The sequence below is a fragment of the Panicum hallii genome, chromosome 1 (assembly GCF_002211085.1).
Source record: "Panicum hallii strain FIL2 chromosome 1, PHallii_v3.1, whole genome shotgun sequence".
Classification (NCBI taxonomy): domain Eukaryota; kingdom Viridiplantae; phylum Streptophyta; class Magnoliopsida; order Poales; family Poaceae; genus Panicum; species Panicum hallii.
Genome location: NC_038042.1, coordinates 57,657,433 through 57,684,290, shown reverse-complemented (window position 1 = coordinate 57,684,290; position 26,858 = coordinate 57,657,433). Strand labels below are relative to the sequence as shown.

At 52.2% G+C, this 26,858-nt stretch overlaps 6 protein-coding genes and 1 pseudogene across 8 annotated transcripts; 3 read left to right on the top strand and 4 right to left on the bottom strand.

Moving 5' to 3' along the window:
- Positions 1–260: 260 nt before the first annotated feature.
- On the top strand, positions 261–1,917 carry LOC112874884 (mitogen-activated protein kinase kinase 5-like). The gene has a single exon (XM_025938844.1). The coding sequence runs from the start codon at positions 484–486 to the stop codon at positions 1,570–1,572; it is 1,089 nt and encodes a 362-aa protein (XP_025794629.1). The 5' UTR covers positions 261–483; the 3' UTR covers positions 1,573–1,917.
- Positions 1,918–5,441: 3,524 nt separating this feature from the next.
- Positions 5,442–8,756, bottom strand: LOC112882173 (U-box domain-containing protein 52-like). Its single transcript, XM_025947163.1, has 8 exons — positions 8,544–8,756; positions 8,376–8,470; positions 8,171–8,292; positions 7,828–8,051; positions 7,689–7,731; positions 7,322–7,604; positions 5,939–7,249; positions 5,442–5,842 (listed from the first exon to the last, which is right to left on the bottom strand). Exons 1-8 carry the CDS (start codon positions 8,716–8,718, stop codon positions 5,744–5,746), a joined length of 2,352 nt encoding a protein of 783 aa, XP_025802948.1. The 5' UTR covers positions 8,719–8,756; the 3' UTR covers positions 5,442–5,743.
- A 148-nt stretch (positions 8,757–8,904) lies between these two features.
- On the bottom strand, positions 8,905–12,840 carry LOC112882181 (putative lipase C4A8.10). Of its 3 annotated transcripts, XR_003226618.1 has the most exons (11): positions 12,420–12,840; positions 12,270–12,337; positions 11,748–11,818; positions 11,326–11,577; positions 10,823–10,986; positions 10,676–10,731; positions 10,525–10,577; positions 10,316–10,433; positions 9,970–10,067; positions 9,444–9,574; positions 8,905–9,042 (listed from the first exon to the last, which is right to left on the bottom strand). XR_003226618.1 is itself a non-coding variant. In XM_025947177.1 (10 exons), the coding sequence occupies exons 1-10, from the start codon at positions 12,815–12,817 to the stop codon at positions 9,503–9,505; spliced, it is 1,350 nt and encodes a 449-aa protein (XP_025802962.1). In that variant the 5' UTR covers positions 12,818–12,840; the 3' UTR covers positions 9,238–9,502. The 3 variants fall into 3 exon arrangements, 1 of the variants encoding a protein (XP_025802962.1); XM_025947177.1 differs by lacking the exon at positions 8,905–9,042 and having other exon boundaries at positions 9,238–9,574; XR_003226619.1 differs by lacking the exons at positions 8,905–9,042; positions 9,444–9,574 and adding an exon at positions 10,161–10,234.
- Positions 12,841–14,989: 2,149 nt separating this feature from the next.
- LOC112882220 (pathogenesis-related protein PRB1-3-like) lies at positions 14,990–15,791 on the top strand. The gene has a single exon (XM_025947230.1). It carries the CDS (start codon positions 15,053–15,055, stop codon positions 15,575–15,577), a length of 525 nt encoding a protein of 174 aa, XP_025803015.1. The 5' UTR covers positions 14,990–15,052; the 3' UTR covers positions 15,578–15,791.
- Positions 15,792–16,643: 852 nt separating this feature from the next.
- LOC112899052 (pathogenesis-related protein PRB1-3-like) lies at positions 16,644–17,429 on the bottom strand. Its single transcript, XM_025967383.1, has one exon. The coding sequence runs from the start codon at positions 17,427–17,429 to the stop codon at positions 16,812–16,814; it is 618 nt and encodes a 205-aa protein (XP_025823168.1). The 3' UTR covers positions 16,644–16,811.
- Positions 17,430–19,599: 2,170 nt separating this feature from the next.
- Positions 19,600–20,290, top strand: LOC112882196 (annotated as a pseudogene).
- Positions 20,291–24,495: 4,205 nt separating this feature from the next.
- LOC112882215 (pathogenesis-related protein PR-1-like) lies at positions 24,496–25,382 on the bottom strand. The gene has a single exon (XM_025947216.1). It carries the CDS (start codon positions 25,351–25,353, stop codon positions 24,814–24,816), a length of 540 nt encoding a protein of 179 aa, XP_025803001.1. The 5' UTR covers positions 25,354–25,382; the 3' UTR covers positions 24,496–24,813.
- Positions 25,383–26,858: the final 1,476 nt, after the last annotated feature.

Sequence of the window (26,858 nt, the reverse complement as noted above, 5' to 3'; positions counted from 1 at the left end):
CATACGGGGCAAAGGTAGCGGAATAGGAAGAATGCGGCGGTTTTTTAAAAAGAGAAGGCAATGTCTATCTGAAAGGCACCACATCCCGGCAAGAAGGCAAGGGCCGATGGGTAACTTGGAAAAGGCAAAATACAGTTACAAAGAAACATGGGACCAAATAAAAACGGCCATCTCCGTCGGCGGAAAACCGGGAAAATCCTAGCGACCTCCCCTGCACGGCCTTTCACCCCGTTCCGTTCTTTCTCTCGGCCCGTCGTCTATAAAAAACACTCGTCCCTCTCGAGTCCGCCTTCCCTGCCCGGAGCCCCCCGACCCCGACCTCTCTTTCGCGTCCTTGCCCTCCCACTCCGCGAGCCCAAACAAAGCGCAACGCGAACGTGACGAGAGCCACACCAATCCATCAGCGCACGCGCCCCGTCCCGCGAGGCGCTCCTCCCTCTCCTCCCGTCCGCGTCTCCTCCGCCGCGCACGACAGAGGGAGCGATGAGGCCGGGCGGGCCGCCGAACTCGCGGGCGCTGCAGCCGCCGCAGCAGCCGGGCACGCCGGGGCGGTCGCGCCGGCGGCCGGATCTCACGCTGCCGCTGCCGCAGCGGGACCTGACCTCGCTGGCGATGCCGCTGCCGCTGCCGCTCCCGCCGTCCTCGGCGCCGTCGTCCACGTCGTCGTCGGGGCCGGCGTCGCTCGGCGCGCCCACCCCGCCGACCTCGGCCGGCTCCGCGCCGCCGAACCCGCCGCCGCTGTGCGAGCTGGAGCGCGTGCGCCGCATCGGGAGCGGGGCCGGCGGGACGGTGTGGATGGTGCGCCACCGCCCCACGGCCCGCGCCTACGCGCTCAAGGTGCTCTACGGCAACCACGACGACGCCGTGCGGCGGCAGATCACGCGCGAGATCGCCATCCTCCGCACCGCCGAGCACCCGGCCGTGGTGCGCTGCCACGGCATGTACGAGCAGGCCGGCGAGCTCCAGATCCTGCTCGAGTACATGGACGGCGGCTCCCTCGAGGGCCACCGCATCGCCGACGAGGGCTTCCTCGCGCACGTGGCGCGTCAGGTGCTCTCCGGCATCGCCTACCTCCACCGGCGCCACATCGTGCACCGCGACATCAAGCCTTCCAACCTGCTGATCGACTCCGGCCGGCGCGTGAAGATCGCCGACTTCGGCGTGGGGCGCATCCTGAACCAGACCATGGACCCCTGCAACTCCTCCGTGGGCACCATCGCGTACATGAGCCCCGAGCGCATCAACACCGACCTCAACGACGGCGCCTACGACGGATACGCCGGCGACATCTGGAGCTTCGGCCTGAGCATCCTCGAGTTCTACCTGGGCCGCTTCCCCCTCGGCGAGAACCTCGGCAAGCAGGGCGACTGGGCCGCGCTCATGTGCGCGATCTGCTACTCCGACTCGCCCCAGGCGCCGCGCACCGCCTCGCCGGACTTCAAGAACTTCATCAGCCTGTGCCTCCAGAAGAACCCGGCGAACCGGCCGTCCGCGATGCGGCTGCTGCAGCACCCGTTCGTGGCCCAGCCGCAGCCGCAGCCGCAGCCCCTGGCCGCCCCGCCGCCGTCATGACGACTCGCCACAAATCCACAATTCCCACCGATTGATTGGTTCCCGTCCTGATCCGACCGGGTGGATTGATCACGGATTCACGGATGGAAGGTTGGTTGCCTGATTGGTTGGCAGGCAATGAGATGTGGGATCTAGGGACGTTCGCCCTAGCCATTTTGGGAATTCAAGCTACCGCCACAGCAACCATCATCACCACATCCATTGTTGTTGCAGTTGCTCCAGGAATTAAGTTCGCGTCTTAGCACTTCTTTTTTTTCCTCCCCTCTCTCTCTCTCTCTCTACTTCACAATGTTGTTCATGTTCCTCCAAATGATAATCATATAATATGGGTTGTTAAGAAAGCAATCGCGTTCCATTTCGTAATACCAGCCACTCGCTGGATTGGAAATGGAGTAGCTGGTGGTGGTGATCCATCAAACTTCTGGTGGAGAAGATGTTGACGATATCAACATGGCAGACCTTGATGCTGGCTTCTTGGATTCCGTAATCCTGGATGGATTGGACGGATCAAATCTTCTTGTATTATTTTTCTTTTAAAAAATGGATCAAATCTTGCAAACGAGAACCAAATCGACTCTATTTTTTTCTTCCTCTCATTTCTCTGGCTTTATTCTTGTCCGTCTTGTGCAAGAACGGATGGCAGGCAAAGCAAACACACCCGCCTGCAGCAATGGATGGCCTTTTTCTTTTCTCGTTTTGCTCTCCAGTTTGCTTCTTTGGGGCCCGGGCCTGTGTGGGGCGCCACTTTGCATGCCCGGGTTTTTGGTCATTTTTAGGCGTCGCTTGGTGTGTCGTCCTAATTTTTACGCAGTAAAAGGAAGCATACGAGAGGCAGGGGAGACAGCGAAAAGCAGGGGAAGCGAAGGTCAGGTCCCCTGCTCTGCACTGCTCATCACTTGCCCAGCTCAGCTCAGCTCAGAGAGAGAGAGAGAGAGGGTTGCTTGGAAATGGATAGATTTGTAGGCCTGCGAAAGGGGCGGCACATAGGAAACGGATTAATGGAGGAGGGCATGTGGGAATGGCGTGAGCCCGCCCTGCCAGGTGGGCCCGGAGGGGAGTCGCCCGTGCCGCTATGCTGCAGTAGAGGGGTAGTATGGATAGCGTGAACAGTGTGCGCTCTGTCTCTGCTGTAAAAAATAAATGGAGACACGCCCTCCTCATGCCCCCCGTGTGTGTACCGGCTGGCTTGTGATGAACTGTGCTGCGCCCACAGCAGATCCCAGCGAAGGATGAAGAAATTCCTCGCCGTTCACTGCAGCTCAGGGCTCAACCAGTGCTGCTTCCAGAGTTGCATTTTCGAAATCAGCTGCAGCTCAAGGCAACTGCGATGAGGAATTTGGATACGAAAAGTTTTAGCTCCACTGACGAAGCAGAAAGCGAGCAACTGTCTCTCTCTCTCTGTATATATATATTTGTTGTTGCCGCCTGCTTCGGATAGCGTCTCGACCACGCTGGGATGAGTTGTGTGGCGGCGGCGTCTTCCCCACCGTGCGGCCATTGAATTTCAAGTACTGCGAGGTAGGCGGCGCAGGAAAAGTCAATGCGGCGGCCACAGGATATCCCGTGGAGGGTGGTACGTAGGAGTACATCCGATCTGCAGCTCCGTGGCCTCTCGTCTCGCATGATGCTGGAGTGGGATGACAGCGCGGTCATGCCCAGGTTACTGTGCTGGTGACATTCTTAAAAAAACAGGGCTGGTGACACGGCGTCGGATTGGATGATGCGGATCCATGGCTGGACACGCCAAGGCCATACCCCGAGATCGTGTGATCCTGACCTGGGCGCACGCTGAGTCGCTGATTGGAGAGAGAGCGAGAGAGAGGAGAACGAGCAACTCCGAAGGAAAGGAAGAGCGGAAGAGGGCAGGAAAAGGAAGCGTGAGAGCGGAGGATTCTTCTGAGGAAGCGAAAGGTACCTGACGGGGGTGCGTCGATCTATGGGGAGGAACAGTGGGACTCTGGGAGGAAGAAGCGTCGTAGACTGTCGCGTAGACCCTGCCACTGTTTGGAAGTTTCGGCTCGGCGAGGAGCGAGGCGACGGATCGAGGATCCATCGCCGGCGTCACCGTATCTACAGTAGGATCTACTGGTAGTAGGCGACGTCGCAGCCGCAGCCGCAGCAGCCTGCTCGTCTGATTCCTGACACGAATGCCGTATCGCCATTGGTGCGTGTTGGCTGCGCTCATGGCCTTATGGGGATTGTCGATTGTTAGGGGGGCTGCGGGCCTAGCTGCAGAGATGGACGGAGTCAAAGTGAGGGGCGCAGGATTCCTTCTGGTTTTGGGTAGGAATCAATAGGATCTTGCTTGCGCTTTTGCAGAGGGGTTCTTGGCCCTTTGGGTGCTTGAGCTTCGAGGCGAGGTCTGAGGAGCAGCACCCCGTTCCTTGTCTCATCTCACGAATGTGGTTTAAAAATCTTGAGGAGAGCTTTCTTTCAAAAAAAAAATCTTGAGGAGATCTCATCTGCTCGGCAAAAGCTTTTTTTTTGAAAGAAAAGGCAAAAGCATTTTGATCCTGTGGCCCTGCAAACTCCGGTTGGTGACACTGTACATTTTTTTTTTGCACAGCATGTTGCTCTGTTGGGAGTTCAGAGTTGTAGTGGTACTAGTGTAAACCAATGGGCGTTTGGGATCTGGAGCCCCGGCTTCGCCCGCCGCGCCGCGCATCGGATCCCTAGGCATCTTCGTTCCGAGGCTTCGTGCAGGAGCTAACTAGGCAACGTCCTCATCGGCGCCGGCCGTGCACCGTATTTACAGGCGCAATGGAAGACGATTGCAACCAGTTGCATCTCGCGTGCTCTCTGGCGACGCACTCTATCGATGCGTTTCGGCTGCGCCGGTGCACGGGCAGGGCGTGGTGAACTGGTGACTGGCTGTGAGACATGACACGGGCCGCCAGGCCGGGGGACCAGCCTCCCTCGACCTCACTCACATGAAGCCATGCCCGTGTCCGCTAGCCTAGGCCTCCTACCGGCTACCGCAGCCGCCGGGTTACACGGCCCAACACATCAAACAAGAATTGGACTGATCGTTCACCAACGTGCCAGGCACGAAGGGTGCAGTATCTTTGGCCCGCTCCGAACCATGATGACACATGTCTCCCTTCTCCCGGCACCCAGAGTTACCAGGCCAGCCGTGTGACCTCGGCAATCTTCCGAGCATAGGTTCTCGGCGATTGGCCGGCCGGCCGGCAGGGGTCGCGTCCGCGTCTGGGCTTTTGCCGACCTCCGCAGGTACATCGATCCTGCACCTGCTCCTGCCCCTGCGTGAGGTGACCGTCGAGTCGCCGTCTCGTCGATGCATTCAGCATGCCTGGTGATGGTGTTAGGCTGTTAGTAACTGATCCTGGTGGGTCATTAACTATGCTGCTGCTGTGGCTAGTTTTTTTCTTCGATTCGAGGAGCTGGTTTGAGATCTGGGCTGCAACCAAGGTTGCATCAGCTGTGACAGCGCCGACCTGTTGCTTGTTCAGCTCTCTACGCGTCTGCTTCAGGGTTCAGAGTTTCAGACAAGGCCGGCGGTGGTTCTGGCATGGACAAGGGCAACAACGGCAACGCCTGTCGGGTACAGGGTACGTCAATTCCACGTGCTACAAGTATCCTGGACAAAGCCTGGAAACGGCCGCGGCGACACGAGCACGACACCAACTTTTGCTCTGACATCTCGAGAACCGACAGGTTCCAGGACGCGTCACGTTGCGCGAAACGTGTTGCCGGTTCAGCGTCAGGCAGAGGGAATGTCCTGTCCCGTGCCGTGACTTGGACCGGACGAAGGAACGAAGCGGAAATCCAAATTCTTCGTTCCAGTGGCCTGCCACCGGTGAACCAGCCGTACACATCACGCGATGCGAATTTCAAAATGGCTTTTGGGAGAAACCGTCGGTATCCAATTTGTCTTTGAAATTTCAGGGCTGTTTACAGAGGTAACACAACTTTTCAAGAATCTAGATAGTACTGCACCTTGCTGCCAGGAGCGCACAATTGGCAATTGGCATTGCCATGGTGCTCTGCTTCTGCCAGCTGCGTCGGTTTGCAGCAGCCACACTCTACAGTCTACTCAGACCAGGAGAACATCCAGTTCAGCTAATCAATCTTCAGTGACCAGTTTCGCACTGCTCCTTGGCGATCGGTTGGTTACTCGAGTGCGAATGCGATCACGATCTCTCTCTCTCTCTCAATTGTAGTTGAGCCTTCGTGTCGGCATGGCGGCCTGGCTCCCGTTCGAGCTGTGCTGCTGGTGCGGCCTCCCTAGCGATGGATCACTCACCCCATCCTGCACGTGGATTTGTTTGATATGAGGGAAGGCAAGGCAAAGGATGCATCACCACCAGCGTCAACGATACCGAAAGGAGGGAGGAACGGGCGTTACGTGTCGTGGATTCGAGTAGGGCCCGCTGTGGAAGGCGGAGGAGCTGTGCATGCCGCCGCGTCCGCTCATGGGGTCGCAGTACTCCATGTTGTCCTCGCCGAGGGCGCGGAGCCGGTTGAGCTCCGGGAGCACGATGGTGGCGAGGTCGGGCCGGTCCTTGCGCCGGAGCTCGCAGCACCGGAGCGAGACCTCGGCGAATCGGTGCGCCTCCTCCATGGGCCAGTCGTGGACGGCCGGGTCGAGCAGGTCGGCGAAGGTGCCGCGCTCCAGGGCGCGCCCGACGTGGTGCGTGAGGCCCATGGGCGGCCGCGCCGTCACGATCTGCAGCAGCATCACGCCCAGCGAGTACACGTCCGACTTGACGCCCAGCATCCCCGTCTGCTGGTACTCCGGGTCGATGTAGCAGAAGGTGCCGGCGGCGGAGGTCATGTGGCACTGCGTCACGGAGTCGGCCACGGACGGCGGCACCAGGCGCGCCAGCCCGACGTCGCTGATCTTGCTCACGTAGTTGCGGTCCAGGAGGATGTTGCCGGGCTTGAGGTCGCGGTGCACCAGCGGCTCCGGCTTGGTCTGGTGCAGGAACAGCAGGCCCGTCGCGATCTCCGCCGCGATGCGGAACCGGTGCTGCCACGGGATCACCGGCCCCCCGCCGCCGCGCCGGAACAGGCAGTCGTCCAGGCTGCCGTTGGCCATGTACTCGTACACCAGGCACCCGTACTCGGGGCAGGCGCCCAGGAGGAGCACCATGTTGGGGTGGCGGATGCAGCTCAGCACCTCCACCTCCTGCTGGAACTGCGACCGCCCCTGTGCCGCGTCCGGGCGGAGCACCTTGATGGCCACCGGCGTGTGGTCCAGGTGGCCCTTGTACACGGGGCCGTACCCGCCCTCCCCCACCTTGCGGGCGTCGTTGAAGTGGTCGGTGCCCAGCTCGATCTCCCGGATGGTGTACTTGCGGTACCGGACGGACTCGCGCGCCCCGCCGCCCATGGAGCGGAGCCGCTCCTCGGCCTCCTTGAGCGCCTTCATCTCCGCGCCGATCCGCTTCTGCGCCTCCAGGTCCGCCAGCCGCTGCGCCGCCTCGGCCGCCTCGATGGCAGCCCTCGCCTTGGCCTTCTCCTGCTCGATCAGCGCCATGGCCGACTCCTCCGTCAGCCGCGTCTCGTGCGACCGCTGCTCCTCCTCCACCTTCCAGCGCTGCAGCTCCATCGCCTTCTGCTTGGCGCTCAGCGCCTCCTTGCACGCCGTGCTGTACATGTCCATGGTCTGCTTCAGCTCCAGCCGCAGCCGCTTCATCTCCGCCTCCATGTCGTCCTGCATCGCATCATGCATGTCACAAAAGTGATTCTGTTCCGTCTGGTGGGGTACGGTTTGATTTGATCGTACCGTTGGCTGGGAGCACCACGAGGAGGTGCTGGTCTGGGAGTGCGCCGTGCTGTCGTTGCCGAAGGAGTCGCCCCACCGGCTGGGCGTGCGCGCCTCGAAGCTGTGCTGGTCGAGGCCCTCCGACCCGCTCGACAGCCGCGGCGGGCACGGTGGGTACCGCTCTGTGCTCCGGCGGGGCGCGGAGCCGATGAACGATATGTCCGACGACTCCGGCAGCGAGAACTCCGGGAACGGCTTCCGCGCCGACCCCGCGCCCACTCCTGTCGACCTCGCGAACGGCGACCTGTCCCCGCACAAGCAGCCATCGAGGTCGTCAGCAAAACATGTCGTCGCCGGAGATCGCGAGAGAGTGGACGGCGAAACTTACATGATGGGATTGTCTTGCATCATCGGTGTCGCGGCAACATCACCTGCCAGAATTTGGACCGAATTTTGGGTAACGCATTGTAGTATTGTACAGTGCGATCATGTTATAGGTGAGTGGCAGTGCTGCAAACAAGACAAACCTCTCGATGGAGGCGGCGTCGTCCATTTCTGCGCGGCCGCGGCAGCGGGCGCGTGCACCTGATCGGGCTTGGGGCCCTGGATCATGGTCCGCAGCGGCGAGACGGCCGGCGCCTGGCGGATGGCCTGCCGGACCGAGTTCACCTTGCCGCCCTTGGTGACGACGTACACGGTGCAGAAGTCCGGCGCCGTCTTGGAGATGGTGCTGGAGATTTCCGCCTTGAACCTTCACAAACCGATCCAAACAGAAAGGGATTGCTCGTCGTTCAGAGACGTCAATGCCTGATGAGGAATACAGTGCGCGCTGGACGCGTGGACATCGACAAACACGGGACCATTGCTCACCTGACGAAGCCGCCCCTGGCGGTGGCGCCGACGACGAGCTTCTCGATGGCGGCGTGCGCGGCGAACTCGACGATCGACTTGGCCACGTCGTGGTCGTCCAGCACCACGTCCTTGCACTGGATCTGCATCCAAGCACGTGTTATACTACCAGCCAGACCTCGTGAAATCGCACCGGCCGTGTTACGTTCGAGGTGTGCATACGTACGTCTTTCCGGGTGCAGAAGCAGCGGAACGGGAGGAAGAGGTCCTTCATCTGCGGGTCCGTCGGCTGCTTGTATCCGGCGGCGTCCTCCACCCCTCCTGCACGCACGCCGCCGTCAGTCGCCGCCGACGAGGAAAATTAAACTGTCCGAGAGGCGGTACGGATGCTTGCCTGAGGTGCCCTTGGTGTTGACATGGACAAGGACGATGGTCTGGCCCTTGTGGGCGAGCGTCTCGGTGGCGTACTTGAGCGCGTTCTGGCTGTTCTTGTCCTTGTCGATGCACACCGCCACCAGCGGGTAGCTGCCGCCGGTCTCGCCGTCCTTCCCGTCGCTGTACTTGCCCATCCCCTGATCAAGCTTCTTCTACTATGGCTTTCTCCTGCTCTGATGTATGCAGTGCGCTATTTGGATTGATAGATTCTATTGGTCTGGTATGCTTTCTGGGCTAACCTCCTACAATTCTGATGTCGGCTATTCATCATCCCCTCAAAGGTCACGGGGAGGGGTTGTGCTCAGAAAAGGATTTTGGGGCATCTCTTTTAGGCTTTCACTTCTGTTCTCTGACCCCCATTGACTATAATTAGAGCGGCTTCGGAATGTTAATCATATGTTCGTTTTGGGGAATCCAGCTGATTTAACGGGTAACCACCGGTTCTCCCCTTCCATTTTCTGCAAAGCAGGTGGGATTAAAGTTAAACAGAAAAATGATAAGGATCTCAAATTAGATCACTTTGTCAGTCCCTCGGAAACCATCACTTGAGGATGGCACAACTTCAATCAGGTGCTTTGAAGCAGAATGACTATAAAGCAGACTGGCACAAAAAGGAGAGATTCTTTTAGAGAGCAATCAGAAAATTTACATTGTTACAACCTCCAAATTTTGACCAACCTTTTAGAATGCATATTTACAGGAATTTTGATATATAAAGCTAACATTTACATTACTAAAACTTTATACATTGTCCGCAGTCAGCAATAAATCAGGTCACACACTCTAATCACCTGACAGTATGCCTGAGTACATGTTGATCCACTGATATCAATCAACTATCAAGATTTGAGTTACTCACCGGACCCTCTCATGAAGAACTCATCAGAAAGAGCTATCGAGGAAGCTAGTCTTAGCCATCTAGACTAGAAAATTGTCTACCGTATGGTATATGACATCTTCTCCATCCGAATTAACTGGATGAATCCTAACCTGCACCAATTATAAACAAAAAAAATGCTCAGACTTCCCTGTCCCTGGAACGCCTCTACGACTTCTAGTTTTATGGAGTATCAGGTAAATCATGCACATTAACTCATCAGATAACGCAGGGAAGTCATGTCTATTAGTATCGAAAAAGGAAACATCGCATATATTGACAGGAAGGCCCATAGGCCACGACTACTGATCAGGTACAACAATAATAAGAATGGTGCATAAGATTCTTCCTCATCTGCCCAACAAGTAAAATGCTGCATGCTTAGTAGTTCAATTCCCAATTGGTGCACTAGTTGTAATATAAATCCACAGTTCGTTAAACACACGAATGCAGGTCCAACTGTACTAGAATAATTGAGAAGTTTCTTCCAATAGTGATCAAATCTTACCTGGATGTTATGATGGGCGTTGTATCTTAGCCAGCTCTTATGAAAGCATACATCCACACGTTCCCAGCTCACTTGTGTAAGGCCTCGGATCATCCTCTCTGTAAAATAGATCTCTTAATACATAGCTAGCAGAAAACCCACTGCTTAAAAATTTCTAGTTTCAAAACATGTGCAGTGCACATCCTACTCACATCAGTAATTTCAGATTAGATAAGCTTATCATTTAACAGCTACCACGCAGCAGCATTTCAGCTTCCTGCAACTCCTACAGTCACCTCTAACCAGTCTTCAGAAAAAAAGAGAGCAAAAGCCCGGACCTGCAATTGTGCAAATCTAGCACTATTACCTTCTAAGCTATCTGCCAGCGAAGCTTCTACGGACTCCTCTTGTTGACAATCCTCTGAATTTCCTTTGTCGACATTAATAACATGAGGATACTTTTCATCGTTTGCTGATAACTTAAGCTGGGAAACAGAAGACCACATTATAAAAATATGAGTGGTAAAGCACAGGAAGACTTCCATTTCTTCTTAGTAACTAGGAGTGCTGGTTTACTTTTGGCAATTCATGCTGACGCCGAATTGACGATGTTCTCCAACCAACTATATCTTTTGCATAAGTCAAGGGCACGACCAAACAGATATATTTGACATTCAACCCATAATTTGATGCAGAAAATAGAAAATCTATAGCATCAGTAGGATACGATCATATGTTACATTAGCATAGGCAACCCGACGCTTAAAAGAGCGCAAAGCAGACCTGCATACAGTAACAGAGTGATAAAGATGTTTGAAGCCAGTGTATGAAGTAGCCAGACTGATGTCACTTGGGACAGTTACTGGATCAATACATGAATTTCCCGTCATCACAGTCTTCAACCATCCGAACTAGAAGTGGAGGCTTCCCATCATCCCTATCAGTAAGGAATAAATGTTTACCAGTTCTCCCAACTATAAAATGTGCAGTACCGGCAGCAATTCTCTCTAAAAGTGGGACGCCGAAAAGATAGGGAAGCTGACGAAAAACACAGATATAAAAAGGAATCAGGGTCTTAGTACAGATACTGTTTTGGTATTGAACCGCAGTGAAAAAATAACTAGAGGAGAAAAGTTAAGTATTCAGGTATAAGAATACAACAAATAATACAGCAACAAAATAACTTTTTAGTCCCAAGTAAGTTGGGATTCAGGGCTAAAAGTTAATATGATAGACAAAGTTCAGAATATCAGGAAGCTCATGGGAGTATGGGACTTAGGTGGGGACGTGGGGTGACAAAAAACACTAATAATAAGATAGAACAAGAATGTATCAGGCATTCACAACTGCACATAAGTAAATAACCATGAAACTTACTTGTTTATTCCATCTTGAGCCCAAGTGTGGTGTAGCAGATGTGATAAAATTGATTGGTTCTAAACCAGCTATTTTACCAGCACCAGGTATTTTTTGTTCATCAGTAAGCTTATCAGCATCAAGAGAAGAGGTTTCATTGATGGTGGGTTCATAAAGTTTTCCAATTGCATATCTTGTTACTAAACCACCAAGCGAATGAGCAACAAAAGATATCTTCCTCAAGTTTCTTCTTCTCTGAACAACTTGTCGAACCTGCATGATAGATATTTGCTTCATCTAGTACCCTTCTAGTTAATTCTAAAATTTACTGTCACCTTCACTAAACTAAAGCATATACTAATCTGTGAATTGGCATATAACACGAAAATGAATGAATTACAAGATGAAAAGCTTCATTTAACGGGATTACTATTTGGTTGTACCTCCTCAGCTAGCCTTTCACCCATCAAATCAATTCCGTCATATGTTAATTTTGAATGATTGCTCTGACTACCTGCAATAAAGAAAGTTTTAAGACAAATACTCTTACAATAGCACACATGAGACTGTTCTGAACTAGTAAGGTCAATGGTTAGCTAGTTAAGGGTGCAGTGGAAGTTTGGAACACACTTGATATGGGAAACTAACTGGATAGCATGACTGCATGAGATGACATCACAGAATTGTAACTACTAGTAAACTAGACTGCGCTGCACATCACTCCCAGTTGCATCATGTCAGACTGTCAATGTACTGCTTTATTAATTTCAAGCTGTGGTTCTAAGCAGCTCAATCCTATTCTAATTAGTGTTGATTTTCTTAGCGGTTGCTTTTAAAATTACACTGACATACACCTGCAAAATTTAATGTGACTTCAGATTTCTATGTTTGAACCTCCGCCCTTTGGGATAACACATTCCATTTCAAATCGAAGTGCGAAACTAGTACAGAGTATGAACACTCACGATGCACAAAGACTTTCCCCGGCAACCTCTTCGCGAACTGCTCCGCTGCAAACTTCCAGTCTGCCGAACTGGTCAAAACTCAAACCACCAAAATTAGAATACACAAGAGGTCAAAAGTCACAACAAGCAGTGCAACCATCGCGTTCGCACCTCCCGTACAGCCCGTTTACCATGACGACGAGGTGGTCTGCCTCTTCGCCACCGACCTCCTCTTCCTCGCAGCTCCCAGCGGCCTTCCCCTCGGCCTCCGCCTCAGCTTCCGCGGACGGAGGCGGCAGATGCTGCGACAGGAAGCACCTCATCCAGTTCGCGAGGTCCAGCCTCTCGTCCCCAGGCCGCGGCTTGCGGCCGAACAGGAACCCAAGGTCGAGCCCGAGTCCGGGCTGCTGCCACCGCGAGCTGCTCCGGCTGCGGCTGCACCCCGGGGGCACGCTCGGCGACTGCCCCATGAGGGAGGCGGCCTGGCGGCGGCGAGGAGGAGGGGAACGGGAGGAGGCGGAGGCGAGGGAGCACGCGGCGGAAGTGTGGAATCTGGAAGACGCGGGCATTTCCCGGTTGGTTGCGGGTCCACGTCGGACGGTTCTGGAATTGCTTGAGAGATGAGCCGTTGCTTTAAGGAAAAAAAATCAACGACAGTGATTGGCGTGCGGACTCGTATGTCTAATATCGAGCGGTCCTAGTTAAATGTCCCCTAAGCAGACATAAAATAATTTTCTAATAGAACCATTTATATCACCATACTCCCTCCATCCTCTAAGGCATATGATAAGACATTCTCGGCATTTTGGATAAGTACTAAAAGAAATTATTTAATTTTTCTTGACTCTTAGCTGCATACTTATCTTTAATATTCCTTTCTCCCCACTTAATTTTAGAAACAACTTCAATTATAGCCAGTAAATTAAGAGACATGTATCTTTTTTCTCTCCTTTAATATGTTCTAGAATTACTACAATGCAGGATGGAGGAAGTACATATATACAACAATGGTCAATGAATGCACCGATGAGGTTCCATTTTGAGTCATTAACCATTTCTCGTTCCATATTCGAAAAAAGAAGTTGAAGCTCCGGTGAAAAGAAAACATTTGTTCCATTAACCATTGTTCGGTAAAAGAAAACATTTGCCAAAAAGGTGTTTGATTGTTGCGAATCTTCCGCAAGATTGTGCTTATATATTTCTTAAAAGAATGAAAAATTCCACTCATCTTCAAGTTTGTTCCAGGCTGGGGGAGGCCAGTACTTTCTCATATTCACCAGATATTTCCGCATGGAGAATTCGAATTCAGTCCTTGGCTGCACGTTTGCAACTTGCAAATTAATCCATCTCATTCTTGACATGCAGACATGCAGTCCTTTATTCAAAAAAAATGGACCGTTAATTTGTACTGGGAGCTGAAGGCCCAATAGCAGTTCCCTTTTTTTTATTAACTGCCATCACCATCAACAAGACCCTCAAAAGAAAAAACTGCCATCAAGAGACTGTGGGAGGCCCAACAAGACCAGGTTGTCCTGCACTGTTATTGGGCCTTCAGCTTCCTATTGACGGGCCAAATCTATCGACTGACATTCCTAAGCACTCCACGCACACAGTCTGCAGTGTTATTGGAAGCATTTCTGACGTTATTTCTATGCTCCTCAGGAAATTTTGCTACCGTACTCTGCAGAAGTTTGTTTAATCTCTCGACCAACCAGTGGCATGAGAGAACTGCAGCAAACGAAGCTTCCACGCACGCAGTGCAGGCACCGACTGACGACGAGTCCCTTGATCCTAGATGCGGTCGAGCTAGTCAGGCACGCACGCAGAGCGCCGGAGCCACATGAATTCATGTGTGTTCCTATCATGTCAGGGCCTGTTTAGTTCGTTGCGTGTAAACGTAAAAAAAACTTTTTACAAAAAAATCTTACCAATTTGAAGTACTAAATGAAGTCTATTTATAAAACTTTTTGCACAGATGGGTTGTAAATCGCGAGACGAATCTAATAATGAATATTAATCCATGATTAAACAATAATTTGCGGATGGTTACTGTAGCATCACTGTTGCAAAATATGGATTAAGTATGTTCATTAGATTCGTCTCGCGATTTACAGCCCATCCATGTAAAAAGTTTTATAAATAGATTTCATTTAGTACTTCAAATTAGAAAGATTTCCTCAGTACTCCTGTTCGCGCAAAACCGCTGCACACAAACCATTAAACTACACCGAACGAATCGCAACCCAAACCCCTTCCGGCCTTTTCAATGCGTTTACTTCATCAGCTGCAATGCAAACTGACGAGGCTCCGATCCATCGTCGTCCTAGGCCGGCATCCTCTGACCCGGACGCCATAGATTTGCCCAAGGTGTCGAACCGACCAATGGAGGCGAGGGAAACATTTAAGAATGTTCGTACACTGCCCGGCTCCATTATGAAATCGCAGGTCAAACGAGGACACCGACGCCCTGCGCGCCTGCCCCTCCATCGCGAGCTGCAGGAGGAGGACGCGGCCTCAATGTACGTGCACGAGCCCCAATGCAATCACATGACATGATTCTCCTCCATCGATCCGTGGATCCATCCATCGATCTACCACTGCACTGGATGCATATGCTAATGGTAACTTGTAAATATTTAACAAAGATAATATATATACCAGTGGTGAATTTCTTATTTGTCGGCAATGCTCAAGTATATAACGGCCAGCAGGAAGAAGCCATTGGCATCGTCGTCATTTCTTACACTGCTAGACTACTCTATAGCTAGCTAGCTCTAGCCGGGGAACGAACACTGGTCTTCGCCATGGAGTGCACCTCAAGAACCGGCAGGCTCTCGTGCTGCCTCCTCATGGTCGGCGTCGTCCTGCTGGCCTCCTCCCCGGGCTCCGCGGCCGCGCCTCGCCGGCTGCTGCAGACCTGCCTGGGGCAGGACTTCGACGTGCCCCACGCGCACCTCCGCGCCAAGAACAACGTGCGGCCGCTCAAGTACACGCAAGAGCTCTCCGACCGGGCGGCGGCGTGGGCCGCCCAGTTCAAGGACAACTGCGCGGCCGCCTCGCCCGCGCCGGGGATCAACGTGTTCCTGGGCATCGCGGGCACCACCTGGCTGCCCAGCGACGCCGTCGCCGCGTGGGCCGAGGAGGAGCAGCACTTCGACTATGGCTCCAACACCTGCGCCGACGGCAAGGGCTGCGGCCGCTACACGCAGATGGTGTGGCGGGGGAGCAAGGAGTTCGGCTGCACCACCGTCGAGTGCGCATCCGGGGAGACGCTCATGGCGTGCCTCTACGAGCCGCAGGGCAACATCATGGGCCAGAAGCCATTCTGATCTGAATGCATCCATGGTGCCACTATACCATCGTTCCTAATCATGCTTTGAGCTGTTCTACATTTCCTCTTATACCTAGCTAATTATTTGTTGGGAGTTCAGAAAGATGATGTATGCCCTGAGAGTGAAACGAGCTTATAGGTTTGTCCTCGTTTGTTTTGTTCATGGCATGATCTCATGATGAGTATCAAATCTGTCTCCTCGTATCTCAACTTACATTATCTTTATTAGCTTACTTTGTTCAATTTCAATTACTCTTCAATTTCTATTTTGCTTTAAGAAAGGCGTACCGTGCATGTTTTACGCTGACTTGAAACTAACGAAACACGCACATCGATGTCATAACTCTACAGGCGTTTTCAACTGAAGCGAGCTAAATTTTCACAAAAGAGGTCACAAATAATATATGTAGGAATTAAGTGAAATGTGTCCACTGAATGAGACTCAGTGCGGGTGCTCGTATTTTCTAAAATTATTCTAAAAAACGGTGCTATTCTTTAAGATCCACCATCCCACAACCCGGTATCATGCGCGTGCGTGTCATTAGGAGTGAGTTTGTGGTATATCCCCATAGGAATAGTAGTGCTGAACAAGCAGGCTGGCCCAACGTTGTTATCTTTATTGCAATCGTTGTAGGTAAAAGGAATTCCGTTGCCGCTGGTGTGTGATTAGTTACAACCAACGCAAAAAAAAAATTATTGCGGCTCTACCGTGTTTTCAAAAACAAATATATCTGTAAGCAGGAATAATCCACAGTCATTTACACGAACAACAGAATTAGTTCAAAATTTACGAAGTTTGTTCATAAGTTCCCAAAAGCCCTAAATCGATCGACTGGCCTAGAAGATCACTTTTCGGTTCTTTCGTATGGGCTTTTAAACTAGGCCCAACTGCAGCCCAGAAATTTGCAAGCAATCCATCTTGTACCCTGTTTTCTGCTTACGATGTCGCCAGAGTTGACTAATCACAAAATCACCAATTTATGAAGGGACGAGCGGCAGTAAAGCACTGCAGACATCGCATTTTATTCTGACATAGAAAGCATCCAAAGAAAGTCATGGTTTAGGGAGACAAATTCTAGTGAAGCAGTATAGCACTTCACTGATCTGCATCATTTCACCCAACGAAGCCTGAATATTTATTTACACACGAGTCCGACTCTGACGCCTGGTCACGAGCCCAACTGCACAGATGATGATTCCTGAGCCTAGTAGTAGTAGCTTCTACTATGTAATCAGTAGGGCCTCTGGCCGACGACGTTGCCGGGCGGGTAGTAGTTGCAGGTCATGAACACGCCGCCGTCGTCGCACACCACCCTGGCGCACCCGACGGAGGTGGTGTCCCGCCACACGATCTGCGTGTAGTGGCCGCACTCCCGCCCCGGCGAGCACGCGTTGGCGGCGTACGAGTAGTCCACTCCCTCTGCGGCCCAGTCCTGCACGGCGTCCCCGGGGCGCCATACCCCGCCGGCGCCGCCCCAGAAGATGTTCTCCCCGAGCGCGAACTGGCCCTCCGGGAACGAGTGCCGCAGCGCGCAGTCCCCGCGGCGCTGCGCCGCCCACCACCGCGCGTACGACTCCATCCGCGGCGACCACGCCAGCGGCAGCTCCCACCGCGCCAGCCGCACCAGGTTGTGGTAGTAGAGGAACTCCAGGGACTCCGCCCACGCGGCGCACCCCGGGCACAGCGCCGCCGAGACGCCGTACACCGTCGCGTTGCGCGCGTACGCCGGCGGGTGGCCCTGGCGGCTGGCGGCGGCGTACGACGCCGGAGCTTCCCGGGAGGAGGAGCTCTCTGCCCCGATCGCGAGGAGCTGCAGGCAGAGGAGCAGGGCCGCGCGTGGCCGCCTCATGCTTTGCTTTCCTGTTGGTGGGTAGCTGCGTGCGTGGTGTCGTAGGGCTCGTGATTTAAGCGTCGGCAGTGGGCCAGCCAGTGGCCAATGGGGGATCACTCATTCGCTTGTCGCTGCCACCCGTGAGCCGGCGAGTGGCGGTAGGTGCTAACTTGATATTCGCGTGGCTTTTGTCGTCTTGAGTTGACAAAAAGGACGACCTGGATTTTGGATCGTGGTTCGGTTTTGTTTTATGGCGCTAATGCAGGTTTTTTTTGGTACGAAAACCGACAGAAATGCGTGTGCTGGATTTGTTGTTAGAAATAAAGTTGGAAGAAACCGTCCCTGCGCTGTACATTGGCAAGGCATTATTAGCACGGTGAGGCCGTCGTCACTGCTCAGCACTTCATCGATGACGACCAACAACTAGTACCCGTTCACAATTAGGTTTGTTTGTTAGATTAGATGGGGCATCTGGTCATTTGGTTCTTAGTACCGGACAGAAGGACACCCGTGACGATGCATGGCGGTTCTAGATGCTTCTTCCCTCGCGGTCACGAGCCTGCAAAGTTGCCTGGATTGCTTCGCTCCGATCCATGCACGCGGGATCCGGCACTTCTGTGGCGGCTGCAACCAACCGCTGCCACGCACCGCGAAGGGATTGGCCGGGTGCCCACGCGTGTCCCCAAATGTTTCAGCCGCTTTTCCGGTCAATCAGCAACGCTAACGGCTCCCGCAGCAACTCGTTACCGCGCGACATTTAGACTGCGTTTGGTTCGACTTTTTCCTGGAGCCTTTGCGTTTTGAACGTCGAAGCTGAACCAAAGGATCCCGACGCGCGACCTGCTTTTTCCAATGCGGCTACGTTCTCGCGTACAACTCCCGCAGCTGCCTCGTCCCAGCTTATTTTCGCGTTTGCCCCAAAATTACAATCGAATGCCACCGCCAAGTTGGGTACCGGTTCGGCCTCTTCTATTTTGTTCCTCTCCCAAGTCCCGACTCCCTTCGCGAGCGGCTTCCCCTATCCACGCCGGACGCCGCCTTCCACCTAGGGTTCGCCGGTGGGCTCCCAACTCTGGCCACCTTCCACCTCCGGCGCCCGCGCCGCCGACCCCCCGGCGCCCGCGCCCCAGCCCCCCGGCGCCCGCGCCCCCGACCCCCCCCCCCCCCCGCCCCCGACCCCCCGTCGCCCGTGCCCCCGACCCCCCGGCGCCCGCGCCCGCGCCTTCGCGTGCGCCTTCGCCTTTGACTCCCGCAGCCCCGCACCGGCCCGCACCCGTGGCCTCCCGCCCGGCCGCCCCGACGCGAGCTGCAGGGGGCACGGGCACCAGCCCCAGCAGACAGCACCATTCCCTCTTGTGTGTACTGCTTTCTCTCTCATTCCATTTCATGATTGCATCTCGATTTCACTTTTGAATTCAGAAATTGAGTGATTAATTGAATAATTGATGCATCCATTTGTATATGGGACCTTTTTAGTTATGTAATTGTAAATTTGGTTACTATATTCCGTATTGTTATTGAAGTGCTATTAGATTACACTGGATTGCCGTGCACTGCCTTTCAAGTTTTGCTTATTGTGGGTTGTTGTGGTCGAAATGTATTGATGAATTGGAACATTTGATGTGGTAGTAGTGGTAGTACCATGTATTGCTAGTTGTGTCGATCTGGTGATTAGTGTTGCTCTACGCTTGAAATGGTTGTATGCTGATGAAATCACCCACTATAATGGCTGTATGAACTTGCAGTGTTTGTTCTTGTACCCTAACCTTTGTTTTTTGTTTGAATACACAATGTGTTGTAGCCAGCATGGGATACATAATTGTATTTTTTTTCATATTTAAAACACAGACATAGGGCATTCCTTTTCTATGCATGCTATGACATTGACTGCAACAAAATTGACTGTGCATTTTGATCTTTCATCTTTCTTGGGTGAAAATTGGAAGGATCATGTCTGTTTTACATGACCTTTGATTTTTTGTATGTTCGTGTCATACACTGTCTTTCATCTTTCACAATTTTGCATGACACCGCAGAGTCGCAAACCAATCAGTCTATTCTTCAGATGTCTTTGCTTTTTAAATTTATAAAGTACCATAGTCACCAGTTTATTTCTATTTTCTTAACATTTGGATTAATACATCGATTGCTTGTGAATGAAAAAATAGTTGATTGCAATCCTCACATTAGTGATGGGTGAAAAGGCGGTGTGGGATAATGCCACTTTGAAGCACTTCATTGATATTTGCAAGGAGGAGCTTATTCTTGGGAATAGACCAAATGGTTGTTTCACTAGAACTGGTTGGAAGAACCTTAAGGATAAACTTCTTGCAAGAACCGGGTTGAAACTAGTGAGGTCACAATTGAAGAATAAATTGGACAACATGAAAAAAGATTACACCGTATTCATGGAACTGAAAAATATTGCCACTGGGCTTGGATGGGATGATGCGAATCAAACTGTTGAGTGTTCTAGCACGTGGTGGGATGAACATCTTGCGGTGAGTTAAGTTTTGTTTTTTGAAGGGAATTCTATTTGCCTTTGTTATATTTCGTTCCTAACCTTGCTAAATTTATTTTACAGTGATGCAACAACCCAGAGAGAGGTATCAAGTGTGTCCATGTCAAGTTTCGAAAGCGGGGGCCGAAGTACCTTGATGATTTACATCTGCTGTTTGAGAAGGTGCATGTCACCGGTGCTTCCGCATCATGTCCGGGAGATATTTCTTCAAATGACTTGAGTGATGAGGAACTAGTGGAGATTACTCCCATTGAGAAACCAAAACCAGCAGAAAAGAAGCGCAAACAATTGTCTAGTCCGATTGAAGAGAAGGAGGAGAAGAGTCCATTTTTCCGGATGTACAAGAACACATGCATGAGGATTGAAAGTGCAGCTGATAAAATTGGATCAAGTCTTGAAGCATCATCGGCTCCTCCGCAATCCAGCCGTGTTCCAACTATTACTGAAGCTATGAGAATAGTGAAGGATTGTGGGACTCAAGAAAAAACTGTTTTGATGCACACAGCTCACTTATTAATCATGAAGCCTGAGTTTAGAGAGTTTTTTGATGCGCTTGAAACAAACGAAGGAAGGTTTGATTTGATTGAGAGGGAGCACGAGATAAAGAAGGCCACATAGATCAATTTCTCTTGTGTTTGAACCATGTATTTGCTAACGTTCTCGTATGTTCGAACAATTGTCTTGTATGTTGGAACCAGTGTTGTTTTTTATCTTGGAACCAGTTTTGTTATGTATGTTGGAACCAGATTTGTTATGTATGGTGGAACCAGATTTGTATTGGAACCAGCTGAATATAGAGCAAAAGAAGATCCGGAATCTGGTTATGATTGGGTCATGAAGTGTTTCAAGCGTCCAAGATACTTTTACAAGATGTTTCGGATGAGTACAGAGGTTTTTATGGCTCTTCATGATTTATTGGTGTCTTCATATGGTTTGAAATCCTCTAGAAATGTTACATCAATATAATCATTAGCAATGTTCTTATGGATTGTTAGAGGGCCTCAGTCATTTTCCCAAGCTGAAAGCCGTTTTGTCCGGTCAACATGGACAGTTCATATGAAATTTAAGGAGGTATTGAAGTGTTTACTTAAATTAGCAAAACACAACATAAAACTGAAGGATCCAACATTTAGCAATGAACATGAGAAGTTGAAAGAACCTTGTTTCTAGCCTCATTTCAAGGGTGCTATTGGTGCAATAGATGGATCATATATTCCGGTTATTGTTCCGGTTGATGAGGTAATTAACTACACTTGTCATCATGGATATACATCACAAAATATACTTGCCATATGTGACTTTGATATGAGGTTCATATTTGTGGTTGCTGGATGGGCGGGTTCCGCACATGACGAACTTTCCTTATACACTTTGATCATCATTGGCAAACTTTCCTTCATTTCCTGTATCTCCTAAAGGTAAATTATCCCTTATACACTTTGATCATCATTTTTTACAATGTTAACTTATTTTTCATTTTCAGATAAATACTATCTCGTTGACTCCGGTTATTCAAATCGAACTGGATACCTTGCACCTTTTAAGGGGACTACGTACCATATATCAGAATTTCGTCATCGTCGTGGATGTCCACCGCAAGGAAAGCATGAGTTATTCAAATTTTTGCACTCCTCTCCCCGCAATATCATTGAGCGAGCATTTAGAGTTCTCAAGCAAAAAATGGCGCATATTGAAAGCTATACCGAGTTTCTCAGCTGACCGGCAGAAAGAGATCATTATAGTTTGTTTTGCGCTACACAATTTCATTCGTGATAGTCAGTTGCGTGATAAGGAGTTTGAGAGATGTGACGCAGATGAGGAGTATATGCCAGGAGCATCAAATGTTGAGGAACAAACTCAAGATGATGGTCGTGAGATAGAGGGAGAGAATGAAGTTACTATGAACATAATTTGTGATAGGATAGCTGCTTCGATACAAAATGCAAGGGGAACATGAGATTGCTATGTAGCTGATAACTCTTTTAAAATTAACAATGCACTTATTTATATATATAATATAATTTCGTGAAAAACATGTCGCCAATGCAAAGTTTACATCATTACGCTCATTTTACATATAAACAACATATCAGGGTCTCAGGGGCATTACGGACATTTTACATCAATTCACAGTTTCATAGCAGGTCGAACCAAACGGCGTTCAGCTTTTTCACAGCAGTTTTCTCACAGCAGCTTTTCACAGCTCATAGCTGAACCAAACGCACCCTTAGCGAAATTTTCTACCTTGGCCGCCATCGCGTCTCGTCAGGGCCCAGTGTTGGGCCGACGTAGAGAAAAGGCCTCTGATGTGGACTTGCGCCCAGTGGTAACCGGGCCGTGACAATCCCGACAGGTGAAAAGCCCAAGATGTCCGACCCATCACCTTCTTTTTTTGTTTTTTGAAAGGGACTCATCACCTTCAGTCATTTGCTAAAAAAAAATCACCTTCAGTCAGGGTCTGAGAGAGAAAACCCTTGACAGATTAGTACAGCAAGACCCGTTATCAGGCAGCCGATCATGGAGGTTTCGTAGGCTCACACAGAACCGAGTTTTTCAGCGGAACGTAACTACGCGGTCGCGCCCCGTAGCCTGCTGTTCTGAACATCTGATCGGCTGCGTGCCTCTGCAACGACAAACCAACCGGTGGAATACGAATATCCTTGCGCATCACCTTGGCCATCAGCTGTTTGTATCTACGCAACCTTTATTTATAGTCGATCAGGTGACCTGATCGCACGTAGCACGCGCTGCCAGTTCCCGGCTAGCCAATGCCGGAACAGATCGCATCGCACAGGCTTCCTCGTCGTGTTCTGCCAGCACGCGTGCTGTCAAATCCGCTGCCGCTGCAGGCCTGCAGGCTGCAGCGTGCATCTGCCTGAACGTACACGAGCTGATGAGCGTGACAATGCGAGAGCCAGAATCAAACGAGCGCTCTCAGGCAGCAAGTGGTTTGTAAGGGCACATGGGAAGAACATATTGTTCCGTAACACAAGCACATTGTCGCAGCAGGAGTTCAGAGCTCACCATGTTTAATACCAGGAGATGGAGTCATTTGCGCTGGAATGGGCGGCGGGGTGCTTTATTATGAGGGGATGGTCTTGTGCCGCTGGGTCCGTATGTCGCCCAGCACTAGCAGAGGCACGTACTCTTTCTTGTATTGTAGTATTCGGGTCTGACTCTGACCTGAACATGCAGGCGTATACGGGCAAACCATGCCTGTGTCAGCAGCACTGGAGAACAAAACAAAACCCTCCCATCTGAAAAGGGAGGGGGGGGGGGGGGAGCCTGTCCGATCCAACAATCAAATTATATAGTACTCCTTGAATGGCGCATGTTCCAACAGTGCCTGGGGTGGGAGAAGCGACTTGCAAGAGCACACCGCGTTCTTCCTTCCGCCAATTGTCAAACCCGCACACGCTGACCCAGCTAGTACCCTGTCGTCACTGTTGACAATCTGACACACGACGAACCCGTATCCCAGCGCACATCGACTCCCGCAACCGCCCTGTGTGTGTAATTGGACATTTGACCGCTCCCAAGAACTCTAGGGATTCCTTCAGGCTTGCTTGACGGCAGCGTCTGACGCACAGCCTTGCAAATTGCAACCGCAACGCAGCGCGTGTTAAATGGCGCTACGATCCCTCTCTTTCTCTCTCCCAGCTTCAAGATCGGACACGAGCATGTGGCGCCGCGTGCCATGGACACGAACGAACACCCGCCGCGGCTCGTGACGCCGCGCGCGGTGATGCTAAAGATTCCGGGACGTTCGACACAGCTCGCCGGCGCCACGGACTCGCGGTATAATTGTTGGACCACCTGTCGCGTGCGCACGCAGCTCTGCTCTGTCCAAGCGCACGGCCGGGCCGTGGTTTACCCGCGTGCGACGGGGCGGCCACTTGCTCGCTCGCCGCATCCGGGCGGCGCTGCTGCCAATCGGCGGCCATGGCGACGGATGGACGAGCTGCAAGTTGCAACCGCAACCACACGCCGCCGTGGCCATTAAAGGCGAGTTCGGTGGCGTCGCGTCGCACGCATCGGATTCCAACTGCCCATACGCGCGCACGGTCATAGAGGGCGCAGAGGCCAGAGCACAGGAGAGGACAGAGGAGGGAGGCCCAGCGCCACTGCGCCAGCAGCCTCTGAGCCACATGCGCGCTCATTTAACAGCTCATTCGTTAGTCGTCCCCCCCCCCCCCCCCCCCCCCCCCCTCCTCCTCAATCACGGCTCGATCTGCAGTTGCTATGCCAACCAACCCAACCACCCACCAATCAGGAGAGAGGCAGCTGCTACAGGAAAACAAGGAATGGAATCGCATCACCCAAAAGCAACTCGAGAAAGTGAGATCTTTATCGTTGTCCCAACTCCCAAGTAAAGGGTGGAGCAGCGGTTGCAAACGCTGTAATTCTTGGCTTGCAATAGCATCGCAAAGATCACCTTTTGCAACTGCATGCAAAGGTGCGAGGTCAACAGCACAACTGAAATGCAGTGTCCAAGAAGGGGAAAAGAGGTTCTCGTTCTGTTTGACAACTCAATTTTGTTGCAATTTCCCGGGGTCCTACCAATAACCTCAAAACTATTTTCATAAAAAATATCTCAAACTATATTTAGATAGTATATTGGCAGGGGAAAAGAAGAAGGTAAATAGTAGTAGTAGCACCGTAACAATAATGATGCGTTTTTGTACACTTGTAGCATCTCGATCAATGTAGTGACAACAAATTAATGGTGGGCCAGCAAGAGACAGGCTGCTGCGACATGCCGGCCAGCAATGTAGCCAACCAGCTAGCTCGGAGCCTTGTTGGATTAAGGCGATAGTAGCATGGGGAGAGGTAGTAGGTGATCACCGGCGGCCGGCCGGACGGCCGGCCAGTGGCTGCAGCTCAGTACGGGCGCACGCCGACGTAGTTGCCCGGCGGGTCGTAGTTGCAGGTGATGAAGGTGCCCCGGCCGTTGTAGCAGGTGACCATGGCGCACCCCACCCGGCGGGTGTTGCGCCACATGATCTGCGTGTAGTGGCCGCACATGCCGCCGTAGCAGCTGTTGCTCCAGTAGTCGTAGCGGGGGCGCTCCGAGAGCCAGGCGCCCACGGCCTGCGCCGGCGCCCACCCGGTGCCGCTGCCCCAGAAGAGGTTCTCGCCGTAGGGCCCCGACGAGTGCACCAGCGCGCAGTCACCGCGCCGGGACTGCGCGTACCACCGCGCGTACGCCGCCACGCGCTCGTCCCACACCAGCGGCGCCAGGCCCATCGACGCCCGCGCCGCGTTCTGCTGCGACAGGAACTGGTACCTCAGGTCCCCGCCGCCGCCCGGGTACGCGTCGGCAGTGCCGGCGAGGAGGACGAGGAGCGCAATGCCGACGACGACCCCGGCGGCGAGCTGCCCTCTGCGGCAACTGGAGGAGGAGCAAGAAGCCATTGCCATGGGAGGTGACGCTGCTGAGCTGTGGATTGTGCTGCCACTACCGCCGGTGGCTCGCGGCCGGGCGCTCCATATAAATACATGGAGAGAGGGAGAGATGTTGTTGGGGGGACATGTAGCCATGTTCGATAATGATTGTGACACATAATACGCCTCTGGAAGGTCTACCTAAATGTGCCACCGGCGGAATTCATTAGCACCTAGCACTACCAGCTGCTGAATTATGGGGAGGCGGTGATCGATCGAGGAAGAACCGTTTGGCTTTGATGCTCCTTCAGACTGGTATTGATTTGTTAGTAGGTAGTAGCTCTTGGCAGGCCCCAGCGTGCAACTGAATTCGGTGGCCTGCCTCTTCACTGTTCATGCAAGCAGAAAGTAAAAATGAACTGCTTTTGGATTGGACTCGCAGAAATTTCAGGTTGCAGGTGTTAGTTTGATCTCATCCCGGATCGGTCCAACGCCTGATCCGGAGTCCGTTACGCGTCCTGATCGGGGACGCACAGCCAAGCCAATGGCATGTGGGCCCCGTCACGCAGCGTCAAAATAAAAGGAACGAGGTTCACCGCGTTGCCTGTAGCCCCACCAAAAACCCTATCCCAATCCGATCTAAGGGGCGCTGAAGCGATGGGAAGCACCACCGCCTCCGTACCGCATCGCCGCCGCAATCCCATCCTCGGCCTCGACTCCGGCTCGGTTTCATCTCCACCATGGCCAACAATGGCGAATCCGGCTCATCGACCGAAGGTACGACATATATCTCTCTCTCTCTCCCTCTTTCTGTTTCACTCTCGGTTAGTCCTAAGTACCATCTTTATTTAGCTAATCACCAAGCCATCTAGCACTTAGTCGATCTCTAAGTATTAGCAATGGTATCAGTAGGCCTAACTAAGTGTAGTTAGGCTCGGGTAAGAACATTGCACAACAATTAGAAGGAGAGGATTTTGTATCAACTCGCAAGAAGGCAAGAACAGAATGATTGAGCCCCTTTCGGGGTGAAAGAACCCAAGCACCCCGTGCTAAACCCTAACCCTAACCGGGCAAGAAAGGAGACTTACCTCGCCACCGTGCCGTCGCGCGCGGGCCAGCTAGCCACCTCGGGCCCACTCGACGGCGGCGCGCTCACGTACAGGCGAGCGCACTCGCTGGCGAGGAGGCCCGCGGCGGCGCCATCGTCTCGGTCGCCGTCAAGAGCAAAGGGGGAAAGGAAGGATGAGCTTGTGCGCGGCCAAGGCAAGGCCATGGCGCGGCGGCCAGAGCACCGGCGGCGGCGGCGCTGGTGTGACAGTTCATGTATTTGTAAATTAGATATATTTGTTAGTGTGAAGTATGTGCTTGTTAGTGTAAAGCTTGCGTATGTTTGTGTGAAGCTTTTGAAAATTTAAAGTGCAAGTAAAAAGGGTATTTTTGTAATTACAGAAAAACTAGGGTTGTTTTTGCAAATGTAAGTGGATTAGGGTAATTTCAAAATAAGTGAAACATATTTTCTTACTTTATGTCTTCAAAATAAA